The sequence below is a fragment of the Salvia hispanica genome, unplaced genomic scaffold (assembly GCF_023119035.1).
Source record: "Salvia hispanica cultivar TCC Black 2014 unplaced genomic scaffold, UniMelb_Shisp_WGS_1.0 HiC_scaffold_434, whole genome shotgun sequence".
Lineage (NCBI taxonomy): Eukaryota > Viridiplantae > Streptophyta > Magnoliopsida > Lamiales > Lamiaceae > Salvia > Salvia hispanica.
In genome coordinates, this window is record NW_025952173.1 from 21,181 (window position 1) to 37,360 (window position 16,180).

Genomic DNA, 16,180 nt, shown 5'->3' on the forward strand with positions numbered 1-16,180 from the left:
TATTATTATTGGAGTATTATTATTAGTCATTTTTCATATTTTTCGATATTTTATCTATTTTAAAATAAGTTAATTGCAAATTTGGTATTCATATTTACCGCAAATGTAGATATGTTATCGAATTCGAAGGGACACAGAATACTTCTCCGATCACTCTTGGCTCCGGCCAAACTCAGCCACCGTCGCTTTAAAGCTCACGCGTTTAGCTTCAGAAGATAATAAATCTACGCTACTGAACGCCACCGACCACATCCGCCTCCGGAATGTCGGCGGCGAAATTCCAGCAGCAACCTCCTCCGCCGCTGTCTGCACGCTCCGGCGCTCTCTCCTCACTGTCGCTATTGTAACGCTCGTTTCCTTCACTTACGTCCCCCTCAAATCGCTACACTCACCATCTCTCCTATCCTCCCCACTACTACCTCTATCGCCCGCTCCGTAAAACCCCTCCCTGCCCGAGGTACTATTCTTTCCATCTCTGCGTTTATGCAATTCCGGGAATTCACTGTTTTTTACGGTTTGATTCGATCAATTTCGTCGTTTTCTGCTATTAGGATGTTGATTACGGCGAAGGTGATAATGCGGAGAAAAGTTTGGTTGTGGAGAGAGAGAGAAATGAGAGTGACGATGCCGTTTATACCATTTGCCGAAGGTTTTTAGGTTGAACTATGAGGAGATGTTGAAGAGATTTAAGGTGTACGTCTACTCCGATGGGGATCCGAAGACCTATTACCAGACGCCGCGGAAGCTGACTGGTAAATATGCGAGCGAAGGATACTTTTTCAAAATCTTAGGGATAGTAAATTTGTGACGGATGATCCAGATCGGGCGGTTTTGTTCTTCATCCCGATCTCGCCATAAGATGCGAGGAAGGTATGCCGACATTCGTGAATTTTTTTCCCGGAATTCGGTTGCTTTTAATGTTTGTAAATCGGATCACTGGATACATAATTGAGTCTATTGAACGCTTTTCTTCAGTAGATGCTGTGTATTTTTTTTGCTAAAAGCGGATCATTCAGATGTTGAATTTTCAACTGCATTGATGTATCTTCACTCTGATGGCGTTCTATTTTAAGAGCTCAGTTTATCTTCTCTTGCCTTGTTTCTTAATTCATTTTTTCCTTTCGTAGAAATTGTTTATCCAGTTGCCTCCTGAATAAACTGATATTGTTCCTTCTTTTGAATTGTTCCTCAGAATGCTTAATGATCTTGTTATTTGAGTGTGATAGTGTACGCCATGGTTAAATACCTATCTCCTTCCACTTCAATTGTCTGCTTTAGAGCTTATCACCATGATCTGTTTCATTGCTATAAAAGCAGAGTGCTAATGTGTATTTCACCAGCTCTGCTATTGCTATTATTTGTTATCTATAGGGACTCAGACTCATTTAAGAAGGGGGAAAGTTTATGTGCAATTGCTTACCATGTGGTTTGAGTTATTAGGGATGGTTAATTTGAATAGTTTTGCTTTTCATTCTTCTTGTGTTCTCTACCTGCAATACTATAAATTTTGAGGGTTTTGGTTGCTGATGTATGTATCTTTTTAAAATAACATGCAGGGTATCTCATATGAGAATATGACTGAATTGTCCGGGACTATGTGGAGGGATTGATGTCCAAGTACCCATATTGGAATAGAACACTGGGTGCAGATCATTTCTTTGTTACTTGCCATGATGTTGGTGGAGGGCCACTGAAGGACTCCCAAACCTTATAAAGAACTCGATTCGTGTTGTTTGCTCTCCTAGCTATGATGTTGGGTTTATACCACACAAAGATGTTGCACTCCCTCAAGTTCTTCAGCCCTTTGCCCTTCCTGCTGGAGGAAATGATATAGAGAATAGGTACTTACTTTCAAAATCTGGACCTATTTATCTTCCTCACTTCATCCTTTGGTTACTTGCTGCTATGCTGCTTTCTTAAGGTGTTTGTTGTTGCCCCCTAAACTTATCGACTTGACCTTGTATAAAATATTTTTTTCAATCTGCTTTTGAGGGTAATAGTATTAAGAAATTTGCTACTAACCTCCTTGGCTGTAGTGAAATGAAAATGTTTCATGCCTTGAAACCCCATGAGCAAAAAAATAATAAAGGAGACTTTTTTCTGATACTGCTGTCTGGATGAAATCTGATTTTCTGTTTGTAAACTTTTGGCTGCTAAATTAATCATCATATGTTGCAGGACGACACTTGGTTTCTGGCGGGGCATAGGAATTTCCCAAGATTCGTGTCATATTGGAAACGGTATGGGAAAATGATACTGAACTTGACATTTCCAACAACAGAATTAACAGGGCCACTGGGCATTTTGTATATCAAAAGAGATTTTACAGAACAAAATTCTGCATTTGCCCTGGTGGCCCCAGGTCAATAGTGCCCTATAGCAGACTCTATCATTACGGATGCATACCTGGTGAGAACTAATCCTTTCCCATCTCACCAATTCATATCCAATAATAAGTTTAAGTGGTAGTCTGATCTTGATATGCCAATAATAGCTAAAACCTCACTAACGCAGAGGCAACAATCCTTCTTGTGACAAATGGGATCATGCATAGACAAGTCACTAAAGCTGCTATATTTTCCAGTTTGGTTTTGGGTATATAAGATTAGAATGTAGCTGTGCTAAAAAATGGAGATCTAACTATAGAAATGGATATGTATAATCTACTGTCAGAAAAGGAGTACGACTCGACAAGAAATACTTATGCCAAAAAAGAAAAATGAAGAATTTCAGTAACAAATATTTGAAGAATACAAACATGTGATTTTTTGGGGTGCATAATGATGCTTTAATTGTTATTAAGCATGAAATATATATTTGTGATTATTCAATGTCCTTCGTAACCTGGTTTGATCGACTGTGGATTGTTTGTGCAGTGATACTTTTAATTACTACGACTTGCCTTTCAATGACATATTAAATTGGCATAAATTTGGTGGTACTCAAGGAGAAAGATGTCTATCAGCTTAAGCAAACTCTGAAGAATATAACACAAGAAGAGTTTGTCAGACTGCACAACAATTTGGTCAAGGTATGGTTCGATTCCACTGTTCGACTTAAATAGTCTGTCTTCACCTCCCCTATTCTGCACAATTAGGGTTTGCACCTTGGAGTGTAGAGCATCTGACCGTGTTAAACTTTATGATGCTCCGTTTTCAGGTCCAAAAGCACTTCCATTGGAACCCCTTGCTGTTAGTCACGACGCCTTTCATATGATCATGTATGAGCTATGGTTTGCGAATCATGTTGTCAAGTACTAAAGTCCGATCGCCAACTCCAGCTCACACATGGCCCGCTTTGCTGGCTGTGAATATGAAAAACTTGTATATTACTACTGAGTTGCAATTTGTTCATTCGTTTGTGACAATTTATCAAAAATGTTTTGGATCTGCAGATAGAAAAAAAAGGGGTTGAGTGCGTTTTTGTATCGATACTAAAAAATTTTGGTGGGATAGGCCCATAGGGGTGCCCTAGTACAATGCATATTCTTCCCCTTTACATATCTGGAAAATACAGTATGGATCTTTATGAGATAATGATAGTTGAAGTTGATGTACTATATGTATTTAAAGGACTCAAATGCAAGAATTTTGGTTGATTGAATTTTAGTTCTATGGCCTTTTTGGAGTACTAGTTTGACAGTTGATGTGGTTTTATTTGTGAAATAGTAGTACAAAGAACTTGAGAATTTATCAATTGACAGCAGAAAACATATTAACTATTAAGTGGAAACTTTTGGTTTATGCCACTAAATGACTTGTTTTGTGATTCCAACAGATAAGTTTTTAACTCCAATGAACCACTCTCATATTTAATATGCATTAAGTTCAATCAGATTTCAAATAATTGTGGTATAGAAAGATCATTTGCCATGTCCAAAAGCCTATTTTGCTCCTAAATGTATGACATTTTACGATTTTGATTGCTTCAAGTCCTTAACATATACTCCTCCGTCCATGAATAAGAGTCCATTTTTCCATTTTTGGTCTCCCGAATAAGAGTCCCGATTCATAATTACATAAATTGGGAAAGAACCACATTCCACTAACTCATTCCACTCACATATCATTTAAAACTAATATATACAATGAACCCCATTCCACTAACTTTCTTCACCACTTTTCTTAACATTTTCTTAAAACCCGGCCCCTTTAGAAAAGGGGCTCTTAATCATGAGAGGATAATTTATTATTTCCTCCGCCCATTCTATATGGAACATTTCTATTCCAACGAGGGTTTTATTAATGTTTTTTTGTAAGAAGTAGATAGAATGAAATAAGAGGAAAAGAGAGAGAGGATGTTTATATTTTTAGAAATGTTTAGAATGGACATCTAAAAAAATTATTCACTCGAGGGACGAGAAGATTATTTTTTTTTTAAAAAGTGATGATGCTATTAAATTTGGACGGTATTAGTGATTTTGATCCAGTTAGTAACTTAAATCCTACCTACTAAAACACTAGACCAAAGTCTATATTGGTCCAAAATATATTATCATTTTAGGTTTTTTGTTTTAAACATATGATGATATGAACATGGGGTTATTTTGGTCGAGAACATTAGTTTGTTCCTCGAGTCCTAAACATTATGAAGTTGTTCATTTTCCAAGAATTGATGGAGCAGTATCATTCTTACTACTCAAATTTTGACAGATATCGATGGTGAAGGCGTCAAGGCGGCCATCCATGTATCTAGAAATGGATGGTTAAAAATTAACTTTTTTCTTTTTCATTTATGGAGTAATTATAAAACCACTAGGCCTGAAACTGAGCCATTGTTCATATCTTGCATGATCAAATTCCAATGGTCTTATTCAATATTTGATGCCAAGAAAAATGTGTGTTCTTTGTATCTTGATATCTTTTCTTGGATTTTTTATTTTTTGATACTTATTCTTTCTAGCATCTTCTAGAAATGTCTACTCGCTACTAGAAGAGGAGAAGGTACTCTCTGATACTCACAAAAATTGCAAGCATTTTCTGCCGCTAAACTGATTTCATTTTCTTTTCTTTTTCACACGAATAATCATTCTTCATTAACTAAAATGAAAAACGGAAGCAAGAGATAAATTTTCTAACTTTGTATCTAAAGATGGAGAACTCTACTTAAAATATAAACACTGATAAACTGAGAATGGCCAAGTGCAATGCTGTGCGAGATTGGATTCTCTATATAATTCCTACGTTGAATTAGTAGACACAAACAAGGGATGTTCTACAACTGGGTTCAGAGATATGACCAATGAGTATTTATCTAATTCACATACTCAAAGATGAGCATTTACATCACTACTTACGAGGAGAAAGTAGCTTATTTTCCTCTGAATCATGCTTCGGGGGAAGAATCCCCGCCCATCAGCTCCTGGAAACCTTCAACTTTTACAGGTGGAGCCCTTGCCATTGACATGGTCCTGCGTCGAGAAAATAGGCATCAGATCCAAATAGCAATGGGATCCCTAAAAGACATGGAGATGAGGAAGAAATAGTTACGGTGAATGAATTGTGGGATTTGGAGAGAATTCATAGGCCTAAGGCATTGTTGTTGGCTTGAGCGTGAAAAGAAGATATTGCAGCTAGTTGTTGCTGCCGCAGCTGGGGTTGTCTGGGATTCATCGATGTGAAGGTATTTGTATCCAGTGGAAATCGGATGGAGCCTCCATCTTCACTTGCACTAGAGGCCTATCTTGTCGATACTCATGTTCATATTCATGCCAGGACGAGGTGTTGACTGTTGTTGCTGTTGTTTCAGCTGTTGCTGTTGGTGTAGCTGTTGCTGGTGTTGTTGCCGCTCTCATCCTTTCCCACTGTTGCTGTTGCTGCTGGAAGCCCGAAAATTGAGGATTATTCATCTGCTGCATTTGGGGATTCATTTGCCTTAGCATCTGTGACATGACCAGAGTAGATCGATTAGAATGTAACAAATATTGTTAACAGCCAAAAGTTAGAAAATAAAACGGTGACATGACCCCAGAAAGTTTATAGTTCAGGCTAGTTTTATTCCAACCTAATTGACTATTAATCAATCATTTTCTGACATGTACTAGTTTCCTCGTAAATATGTGAACCAAACATGACACTTGCTGACAGACAAAAGCGAAAGGAAGGCTTCACAGTGGCTATCAAGCAAGATAAAGAAAAATTCATACCTGCTGAGACTGCTGAACGGAAGGCTGCTGCTGCTGCGGTAGATTCTGTCCCTGGATCCCCAGCCCTTGCTGCTGAGTTTGTGGAGCAACACTCTTCGAGTTATCCTTCATAAGTTCCACAAGGGTCCTAAAGTTACTGGAAATAAAACAGGGCAGAAGGTTAATGCTTATGGCAGTTGTCTGGTAACTGTACACTGATAATGTTATTAAGAACATAAGTAAATTAGTTAAAGTCGACGATCAGCATCAGATACAATCACACAACTACTGAGATAGTATGTATTTTAAAAACAAAATGGAAAACAACAAATTCAATTTATATTCAAAATACTGAAACGAATCACTAACCTATATCCCAGTTTGAAGGAACATCTTTAGTAATTCAGTGGCTGAACACTGTTTCCTATAATACCCCAAGGAGCTTCAAGGTGCGCCTAATTTATTGATATGACTATAAAAGTTGTGCAATAACTTCTAAGGAGGTGTCTAAGAAGATTCAAACCCCACATTGTGTAGCAACCCACTACCATTTTTGGAAAACTTGATGTTTTTCTTGACTGAAGCTTCCTGCTCCCTTGGGAAACCATTCTTTCCCCAACCTTTGCCTTGTTCCATGCTGAATACTCAGGTCGGATACCAATCTCTCGATATAATGGGGCTCATCACGGGCTCTTGAGGGTTTGAGGTGTTGTCAAAAACCCATTGAACGGAACTTTCTGATTATTCTAATTCCCCTTTTGTTATAAGGACTGCCTATCAGGAACAAAAAATGGACATTGTTTGGGAACAAGGGAAAAGCCGGCTGCCCAACCATTACGGGGTTTTTAAAGGGTATATTTTCCCCAAAGGCTACTTCCTTCTCTTGTGATTCTCAATAAACTTAAAGACATCTGCTCAGGTTCCGTTTTTTAAATCCCTATCCCCAAACATCAAGTATAAGATTTGGTTTCCCCCTATTTCTCAAAAAAATGATTGCCATGTTTCGGGGGTAAGGTGAAACAGCCCCTGGTTCATTCTTGTCCCAAAGCTAGATGCTTTTGAGGGCCCCTTTTTAATGCCATACTAATGTTAATATGTTATGCATAAATAAAAAGAAAAAGAACATTAGGACATTTTGCATGTTCTGGGTTTACAGATCAATAATATACACAACTAACAAAGCCAATCATAAATTAAATATCCACATCTAAAATGGTTGTATAGCATGGAGATATTGGACACTTGAGAAAGAAAATTTATTACCCTTTTCTTTTATATTTTTTCTTTAAAGCGGGGGTATGTGGGGGGGAATATTACCTGGCCTGGCCTGGCCTCCCGGGGAAAATAAAACCGAATTCCAGTTTTCATCATGATGGCTAGATTTAACATTCTACATGTACCCGAAAAAAATAACACTCCCTTAGATGGAGGTAACATATCATTACTAGATTTTATTAAGACAAAATGGCAGTACAGCTGAAATGAACACTCAATTGCAGTGCTGCATACTGGAGTGCAGCTGCAAAATTTAAATAAGGCATGTGCAATGCGGATATGGGAGATGTGTGCTGAGAGAGAGATATTGATACTCATAGGAATCTACAAATTAGGCTACATGCATATTTTCTCTAATTAGAAAAGTAGCATATCTGCCTGGGAAAAGCACAATGATAATGGCGCGAAATGTCATCAAATTGTTGGGTTTAAGTCTAACGTCTTAAACATCTTGAATATTTCATATTTTCTGAGGGGTATATAGCCGATGTTGGACACCGAACATTCTGGACAAATGACAATAACCAAGCAGAAAAATGATCAGCAACCGACAATGAATGACATGGAGGAAAGATCGATAAATTTATCTCAAAACTAAGTACGTTACTAACACCAAATTCCAGTTGACGTTATGAGAGATGGATAGGTTTAACATCTAGAAGAAAAGAAAGACATTCTACATGTACCTGATATAAAATAGCCCTCAGTCCAGATGGAGGTAACATATCATTACCAGATTCTATAACGACAAAATGGTAGTGCAGCCGAAATTGAACACTCTAACTGCAGTACTGCACACTCAAAGTGCAGCGGCAATTTAAAGAAGACATGTGCAAGTGCAAATTGCATGACTTATATGAGGGAGATGTGTGCTGAGATAGATAGAGAGAGAGAGATTTTGATACTCATAGGAATCTACAAATTAGGCTACATGCATTTTTTCTGATTAGTGAACAGCATATCTGCCTCCGAAAACAACAATGATAATGACATGAAAGTTTGTCGTCTTAAACATCTTGAATAGTGAAAATACATATTTTCTGAGGTATATAGTCAATGTAGGACATCTAACATTCTGGATAAACTATAATATCCAAGCACAAAAATGATCAGCAACCAACAACGACTTGGAGGAATAACTCATTACGGAAGGGTTTAGTGATGAGTGAGAATGGTGATTAAATTCAATTCAAGGTAATCTAGTTAAGTTTCTCACAAGCAAATGCTCTTTCTAGTTCTCCCTAAATCTACAATGCATCCATTTCTTCCCTGTTCAATCGATTATACCCACAAAAGACACGATAATGCCGAAAAACACAATTAGATAAAACAATAAAAGACACTCCAATGAAAACCGAACAAGCTACTAAGATAAAAACTTAAATACCTTTGATGATGTAGTACTTGAAGCAGCACTGGTGTCGTTGGTCCACATCTTGCCCACCATTTTCCAACGTAAAATACACATCATCACCGTGCAGCTCCAGATCTTGACCAATTTATCATGTAAATTTTAATTATCAAAAGCACAGAAAAGAAAAATAGTACTACTAACATCAAAAATTGGAAATAACAGAAACAATTGCTGCAAGCATGGACGTTGTAATTAATGTGGATGAATAAGGCAACACTTCAATTGAATTTCCACAACAGTAAGAAAGCGAATTAAACATTGGAGTTCAAACTTACGACATCAATAAACTGATTTCAAGCAAAATTATAAATCAATAAATTGATATAGCAGCAGACAGAAAACAAACAAAGCAATCGTAACTCACAACCAAAAACCTAATCACCTAACGAGACCTAAACTTCTTCGTTTCAAACCGAGCTAAAAAATTGGGGAAAACACAAAGTTATAGCAAACGGTAACTTCGACTCACAATTAGGATTGAGCTTGGAGAGAGCGGTAGGCTGCGCGAACAGAGATACGGATGCCTTATCGAAGAGAAGAGCGCGGGCTCGGAGCTCGAGCGAGATCTGCGGCCTAGACTTGGAGTCGTCGGGAAGCATAAAGGAGTCCCAGGCTGCCGGCGACGAGAGGAACGGAATGAAGGAGGAGTAGAGTGCGTCGCCGAGCCACGACCGCCAAATACCCTGGCTCTCCAGCTTGCGCGCCAGCTCGTAGCCTCGCCCGTCCTCGCCCAACAACGCCATTCCTACTTTGAATTTTGCTCTGCTGCTTTTCACTTGATTTTGCAGATTACTTTACTTTCATTTTTTCTTATCACCCGATTCTAATTGGGCCAATTTTGGCCCATTATATTTTATTGGGTTTACCATGATAACAACATTGGGCCTACTATGGCCCATTATTATCTAATTGACCCATTTATAGAAAATTCATAGTAATAAAAATAATGATATGCAATCATATCATATAGTACTAATGTACGATCTATCTTATCAATTATAAAAACAAAAGGCTATTAAGAATTGCTATTATAAGGGGGCACACAATAAGGATATATTAATGGGGAGAATTATTGGATTGGTTGAGCTAGAAGCACTTTAGTGTGATAAATGCTCCAATATAGATGCACTTTAGTGTGATAAATGCTTGATTACTGAATATTTTGCACTATACATCTCAGTGCAGATCTATGTCACTCACACAGCCTTTCTATACCTCTATAATATTTATTTGAATTACACGTTTGGGTTTTTATTTATTATGAGTATGTATAATTAGGCCACACACCCTAACCAACCCAAAATCAATTTGCTTAAGTAATAAATAATTGTATGACTACATCACATTAATATTTGTCTACTTCTCAGTTTTTTTGGTGGGCCACCTTTTGAGTTCGGACTACCAAATCCAATTAGCAATTTCTTTTCATAAATATGATTACTTTTTTTTCCTCTTTGGTGGCTTGTATCCAGTCAAGAATAAACTACCTTGGATTGTCGTGATCTTTTTTCTAATTTGTATACAACAAGTCATTTTTATGTCGCAGGATTTTCATAGTACAACTTTTTTAATAAATAGAATTTTAAATTCATTCTGAATCAAAATCAGTAAGCAACAACAAGAATGACAAGAAGCTCTACGCACACAAGGCTTTTAAAATTAGGAAATGGGCGAAATATAAGGATTGAAATAAGTTTATCTAAAAAAAGCCTTACTGTATTTTGCTATTTTGTTTATTTCATAAAATTAATTTATACTAAATGTTTTTTCATCGTAAGTTTAATGATGTGGGTCTGCTATTTACTATACTAACTCAACGGAGTACTTTCTTCTGATTATCTTTTATGTTTTATTAATTTTTAGCATTAAAACATATATTATTCCCAAAATCTCTACGAGATGAATTAGGTATAAATTTAAAAATATTATTGTGAGATGGTCTCACACAAAAATTAGAATTGTATACCCCTTTGACTAGGACATGTGGACTTTGTGAAAAATCGGTTAAACATACTTCTCTAACTGTATTGACATTAGTGACTGGTGAGGTTGGTGGATTCATCAATTATGGATTTCGTACACATTAAACCTAGTGATATTATAATCTCTTTCTTTCTTTTTGTTTCCTTTTATTTTGGAATGCGCGAGCAATTGATTTAGTTCAACCACTATACCTTGAAGTCTTAATTCCTCTGACTCTTGAGTAAAAAAATATCTCAAATCAATATCAATAAGCAAATTATATAACGCGACATTTTATTTAAATTTGTTGGCGAAAATAAGTATGTATAACAAACAATAAGTTGAATTTACTTTTTGTGTGGTGGATTTTATCTCCATCTGATCACGAGAATGGACAAGCATGAAGGAGATATAATTGCATGTGAAAAGGTTAAAAATATGGAAAACTCACTTATGTTAGATTTAATTTAGTGATTAAAGTTAACCCTTTGTTCATGCTTGACTGATTGTTTTATAATCACAAACAGCCAACTAGATGTAAGCTTTATGGGATTTTTAAATTAACTAAAGATTTTCTATAGAACAGTTTAGGCTAAGACAGTAGTAAATCGAGATTGTTATTATGATTTGAAATATAGTAGCAATAGGGAAAGATTACATTAAAAATCAATTTAAGAAAAAATGCGAACTATGATTCATCCATCATAAGTATATTATATATTCGTTGCGACATTTCCGAAAATACTTGAGTTAATTTTGTGAAATTACATATCCAATCCATAATGCAATTTAACTTGTAGTATAGATTGCAAAAATAGATCATAGGCATATTCCTATGGATCAAGGGTTATATTTTTGTGTTGATCTTTTTTTAGACGAGTTTGCTACTCCTACTCTCTTCCTCCACCAGTTTAGGCATAATTCACTATTTAATTACCTTGATAGTTTATTGCTCACATAATATTTAAATTTGTGAGTAAGAGTAATTGACTAGAAGATTGAAGGTTAGAATGCAATTGGTGGAGTAACGCGTGTAGCAAACCCTCATCTACAAAAAAGAAGATCAGATGTAATAGGTTTTCGATAATATGTAAGTACATGCTTGTTATCCTTTTACTAATCAGTTGTGTGTCAATCTAAAATCATCAATTGTTTCATAGAATTAATTTAAGTATTTTTTTAGAAATCATCATATGAGATCATTCGAAACGAGGATCTTCATTATATCCCAAGTTGTTGTTAGCTTGGTTGATGTTAGCAACATTGGATTTTGTTGTGTTGAATTCAATGTCTAAGACATAATTATGCAATGACTAGCGGAGTCAACCACACTTGGTATGATGATGTTCGATCTTAGAATCGCTATGAAAAATTGACTAAAACCCTTCACTTTTAATGCCTTAATTTATTTCCCTTCGTGATGTAGTGTATTTTGATATTATTTGGGAATTTTAGCTTCCCCATTCAGCTCTGGTAATTTCTTTTGCTACATATGACTTTTTGGAGTTAGATTCAATTTGCTCTAAGCTGATTTTTAGAGTTACCGATTTTGCTTTCCTAGGTGGATTATGGTTTACAGTTTTTTGCCCTAGGGTTTTCTTTTTATTTCTATTTCTGGTTATAAGATCTCAATTTAAGTAGATTGTTTTGATTGTTACGTGAGTGTCGCTTGGATTTGTTGTCTGCACTTGGAATCTTAAATCATTGAGTTAGTTTACAATAGGTATGACGATGCTTCGATCTGAGCAAGCATCGCTTTGATATATGAGCTAAACCCTTAGCTTTAAAATTATTTAGTTGCTAGAGACCATTTTATTATGTTTGGATAGGCGGTGTCCAATTTTTAGTCCGCAATATTATGTTTGGGTTGGCAGCGCTAATTTCGGATTTGGCTTAGTTTTTGTTTTCCTTCGTAATTTCTTTTCACTATTAGTGATTTTCTGATCTCATTTTGAGGAGTTTGTATTGCTTGTCATGTTCACTTTTATTTGTTGTGTGTTGCAAGATCAATACATCTAAATGCTTGATATTGGTGTGTGAAGCTATTATTTAATTTTATTAATATTTTAATATATGTTTCTTGGTATAGTTGTTTTGCTACCTTTTCAATTAATATTTCCCAATTTTTGGCTGGAGCATTTTCATTCATAACAAAAAAAAAATCAAACGCGGGTATCAATCAAGATACTTAGATCATTGAAACTTTCCAACAAAACTGATTCACAATATAAATGTATAAAAAATTCTAGTGCACAATTTCCCATAGTGATTATTTAAATGACCCCTTTACAATTAAGGGGGGGAAAGTAGATGCTTTTGATAAAATGGAAATATTTGGAATTGTTGCAATCACAATTAAGCACCCTTTTATTTCCCCTTAGAAATGAAAATTGGCTCAAATCTGAAGATTAAAATGGATAATTTGACTTTGGAATCATTAATTAATTAAGCCAGTTTTTTCCCTACTCATAAGAAAAGGCGTACAAATTTTTAGAAGAGTTTTATATATGGTATACTTATGTTACATTTAATCCTTTAATTTACCTAAAAAGAGAAATTCCCGATTTTTTAAATTTTTTTTCAAGTACATACATATTTGAGCCTGAGACAAGAACTCAACATTATTATTTATTTGATTATTTCATAGTGGATCATTAACATGTAAATTATAGAAGGTAGATACTAGTACTAGAAATTAGGTAGAATATATTGGAAGAAAAAAAAAATGGGCAATTGATCGGTATAATATCCCAAACATAATAAACTGCATTTATGAACATTTACGTAACGAAATTATTTGATTGTCGATACACCCTACCCAAAATAAAAATTTATAGTAGTACTATTAAAAATGGTGATAGGTCATCAATTGTGAGCGTAGAAGCGGCAGTTGCGCCCGCAGTCACGAACCGCTAAGGGAAATTCACACCCTAATTAAACCAGCTTCCTCTTTTTTCATTACACTATAGTACAAATTCATTAACAAAATTATTATTATTATTATTTTAACTAATTCGTGGCCCATAAATATACCGTTAATCTATACTCTCTTCAACCATTTCAGAAGCTTTCTCTCTCCTCTGTTCTTGCTGAGCGAGAGAGGGAAACAAAAGCTCTGGTTCAACATTTCTCCATGAAGATCAAGGTAACTCAATAGTATTCATTACAACCTTAAAAAGAAACTCATGTAAGAATTTGATGGCAGCAGAGTGCAAAAACATTCCAAGAAAGCAGAGGAAGAAGAAAAACCCTTTGAAAAGCAGAGGTCGAAAACAGAAGATGAAACAGAGTCCCCTGCATCGGGGGCGAAGCTGGGAAAAACCGATGAGGAGACTTTCCCCGAGGAGTTCTCGACATGGTGTCGAGGCTCGACGAGAAATGGGGGAGCTCGCAGTCTGCAGTGGAAGAAGATGTTCGGGCAGGTAAAAAGGACGTCGTCGATGGAAGATTTCGACCATCTCGTTGCTGGGGGGGGGAATGGGATGTCGAAGAAGGCGCAGAGGGGGGAGAGCGCAGGGGAGGGGGAGCAATTTGAGGACCCCGGGGATTTCATCATGCCTAAACCGTCGTGGAGGAATTTAGCAGAGGAGTTGAGACATGCTACCCAGGTTTAGTTCCGGTAAGAGTTAGTTTTTCAGTTATCTCAGTTTTTTTTTGTTTTTTTTGTTTTTTTAGTTTGTGTGTTAGTTATATGGAATCTTAAAAAATAAGGGGTGTCTCAAGTTGTTTTGGTAAAATCAAGAAAATGGTTGATGATTTTGCTGTTTATGTAACAAGTCAGCAAAAGTAGTTGGTTGACATTCAAGATTTTCCTTACTATACTAAATTTTGAATCCATTATTTGTCATACTTTTTAATATTGGCTTCCATCAAGAATTTCAAGTTTAGATTTTGAGTCTCTCTCTTCTCCTTTTTTACTTTTGTTGACCTTTTATTTTAATCGTCTTGGCTTATATCGATCCATTGAAAAAAATGATCGGGAAAGGGGGGACGCAGAAGTGTACAAAGGAATGTTACACGAGGTCAAGTTGTGGCGGAAGAAGAAATAAGGGGGGGAAGAACGATGAAGGAAAGAACGGTGATTTCTTGGCTGAGCTCGGATCATTTCCCATCGCCACCCCAACGCTGCTAAGTCTTTGGGTTCGCGCTGATCAGGGCTTGCCTGTGCTACAATACTCGCCCCATGGAAACCCCCGCCACTTCCTACACGGGGGATGTTCCTGCTTTTGTTGATGCTGGGCTTGGTTTGGGCTATATATGATGTTGAATCATGCTGATGAAGTGTGGTTTATTTTTTTAGGCTCAGAAGATTGTCATCTGGATTGGGGGGCCCCATAAAAATGGTATCGGGGTGGCCCAAGGGGTTAATCCTGCATTCAGCTGCCAAGGGGAATAATCCATAGAGACATAACAGCCTCAAACATCTTGTTCTGAGGTTATGAAGCTCAGGTTCTTGTTCTGGTTTTTCGATGTTGATTCGATACAATGAACTGTCTTTGTGTTTGCAGATATCAGATTTTGGACTAGCAAAATGGCTTCCTGAGGGCTGGGCTCATCTTGTTGTCACTCCAATCAAACTTTTGGGTCGGTGAAAGCACACTTTTTTTTCACCGTTGCCTCCCCTTTTCATCCGATAATGTTTACTAAGTCAATCGGATATGGCTCCGGGGGACTTACACAGGTTGGTTAATGAGAAGACAGCGTGTTGCTTTTTGGGGGTTTTATTACCGAGCTCATCACAGGGCGTGCCATTGATTCCTCCCGCCAAAGCCTGGTGATGTGGGGATGTCTGTGATTTGGTTATATTAATGCTGATGAAATAAAATACGAGACTGAAAAGGCCGCATCTGCTGTCAGGCAAAGCCTCATTTGGAGAACAGCAGCGTGGAAGAGATAGCCGACCCTAGGTTAGGGGAAATTCGACGTCGTGGAGATGAAGCGTGCAATGTTCACAGCATCACGTGCATCCACCACCAGCCTACGCTACGGCCAAACATGATCGTGTAACTAACCAACACTTTCTATTGGCTGAGTACACATCTGCGAAAACCCTTCACGCCCCGTGTTTTGTGCAGGTTGTGCAGCTGCTGAAAGGCGATAACGGGCTGGACATGAAGCAGAAATCCATGGGGACGCGTGCAGATGCTGCAAGGGACGACTATGTGGAGGACATGAAGCTGATGTCGATAGGGGACGAACGCTGCACATAGATGCCTGTGAGCAAGAGGACTACGATCGCCCGCTTACCTCACGGATTTGAATCGCCATATGCAGCTAGTTATGGAGTAGTGTATAATATACATAGCAACAACACTTTCAAGAATCAGGAGAGTTGAAGTTCCATGTGTTTCTCACCTCTTTTTCTAGTATTGTTGCTCAAAATCAGTATGTACAGAGAGCTGAGT

General features: G+C 37.0%; 1 protein-coding gene and 2 pseudogenes across 1 annotated transcript; 2 read left to right on the plus strand and 1 right to left on the minus strand.

Moving 5' to 3' along the window:
* Positions 1-111: 111 nt before the first annotated feature.
* LOC125199246 lies at positions 112-3,260 on the plus strand (annotated as a pseudogene).
* Positions 3,261-5,105: 1,845 nt separating this feature from the next.
* Positions 5,106-9,583, minus strand: LOC125199248. Its single transcript, XM_048097324.1, has 6 exons — positions 9,283-9,583; positions 8,787-8,888; positions 6,146-6,339; positions 5,666-5,881; positions 5,490-5,527; positions 5,106-5,410 (listed from the first exon to the last, which is right to left on the minus strand). Exons 1-6 carry the CDS (start codon positions 9,554-9,556, stop codon positions 5,326-5,328), a joined length of 909 nt encoding a protein of 302 aa, XP_047953281.1. The 5' UTR covers positions 9,557-9,583; the 3' UTR covers positions 5,106-5,325.
* A 1,582-nt stretch (positions 9,584-11,165) lies between these two features.
* On the plus strand, positions 11,166-16,124 carry LOC125199249 (annotated as a pseudogene).
* The last annotated feature ends 56 nt before the right edge of the window (positions 16,125-16,180 follow it).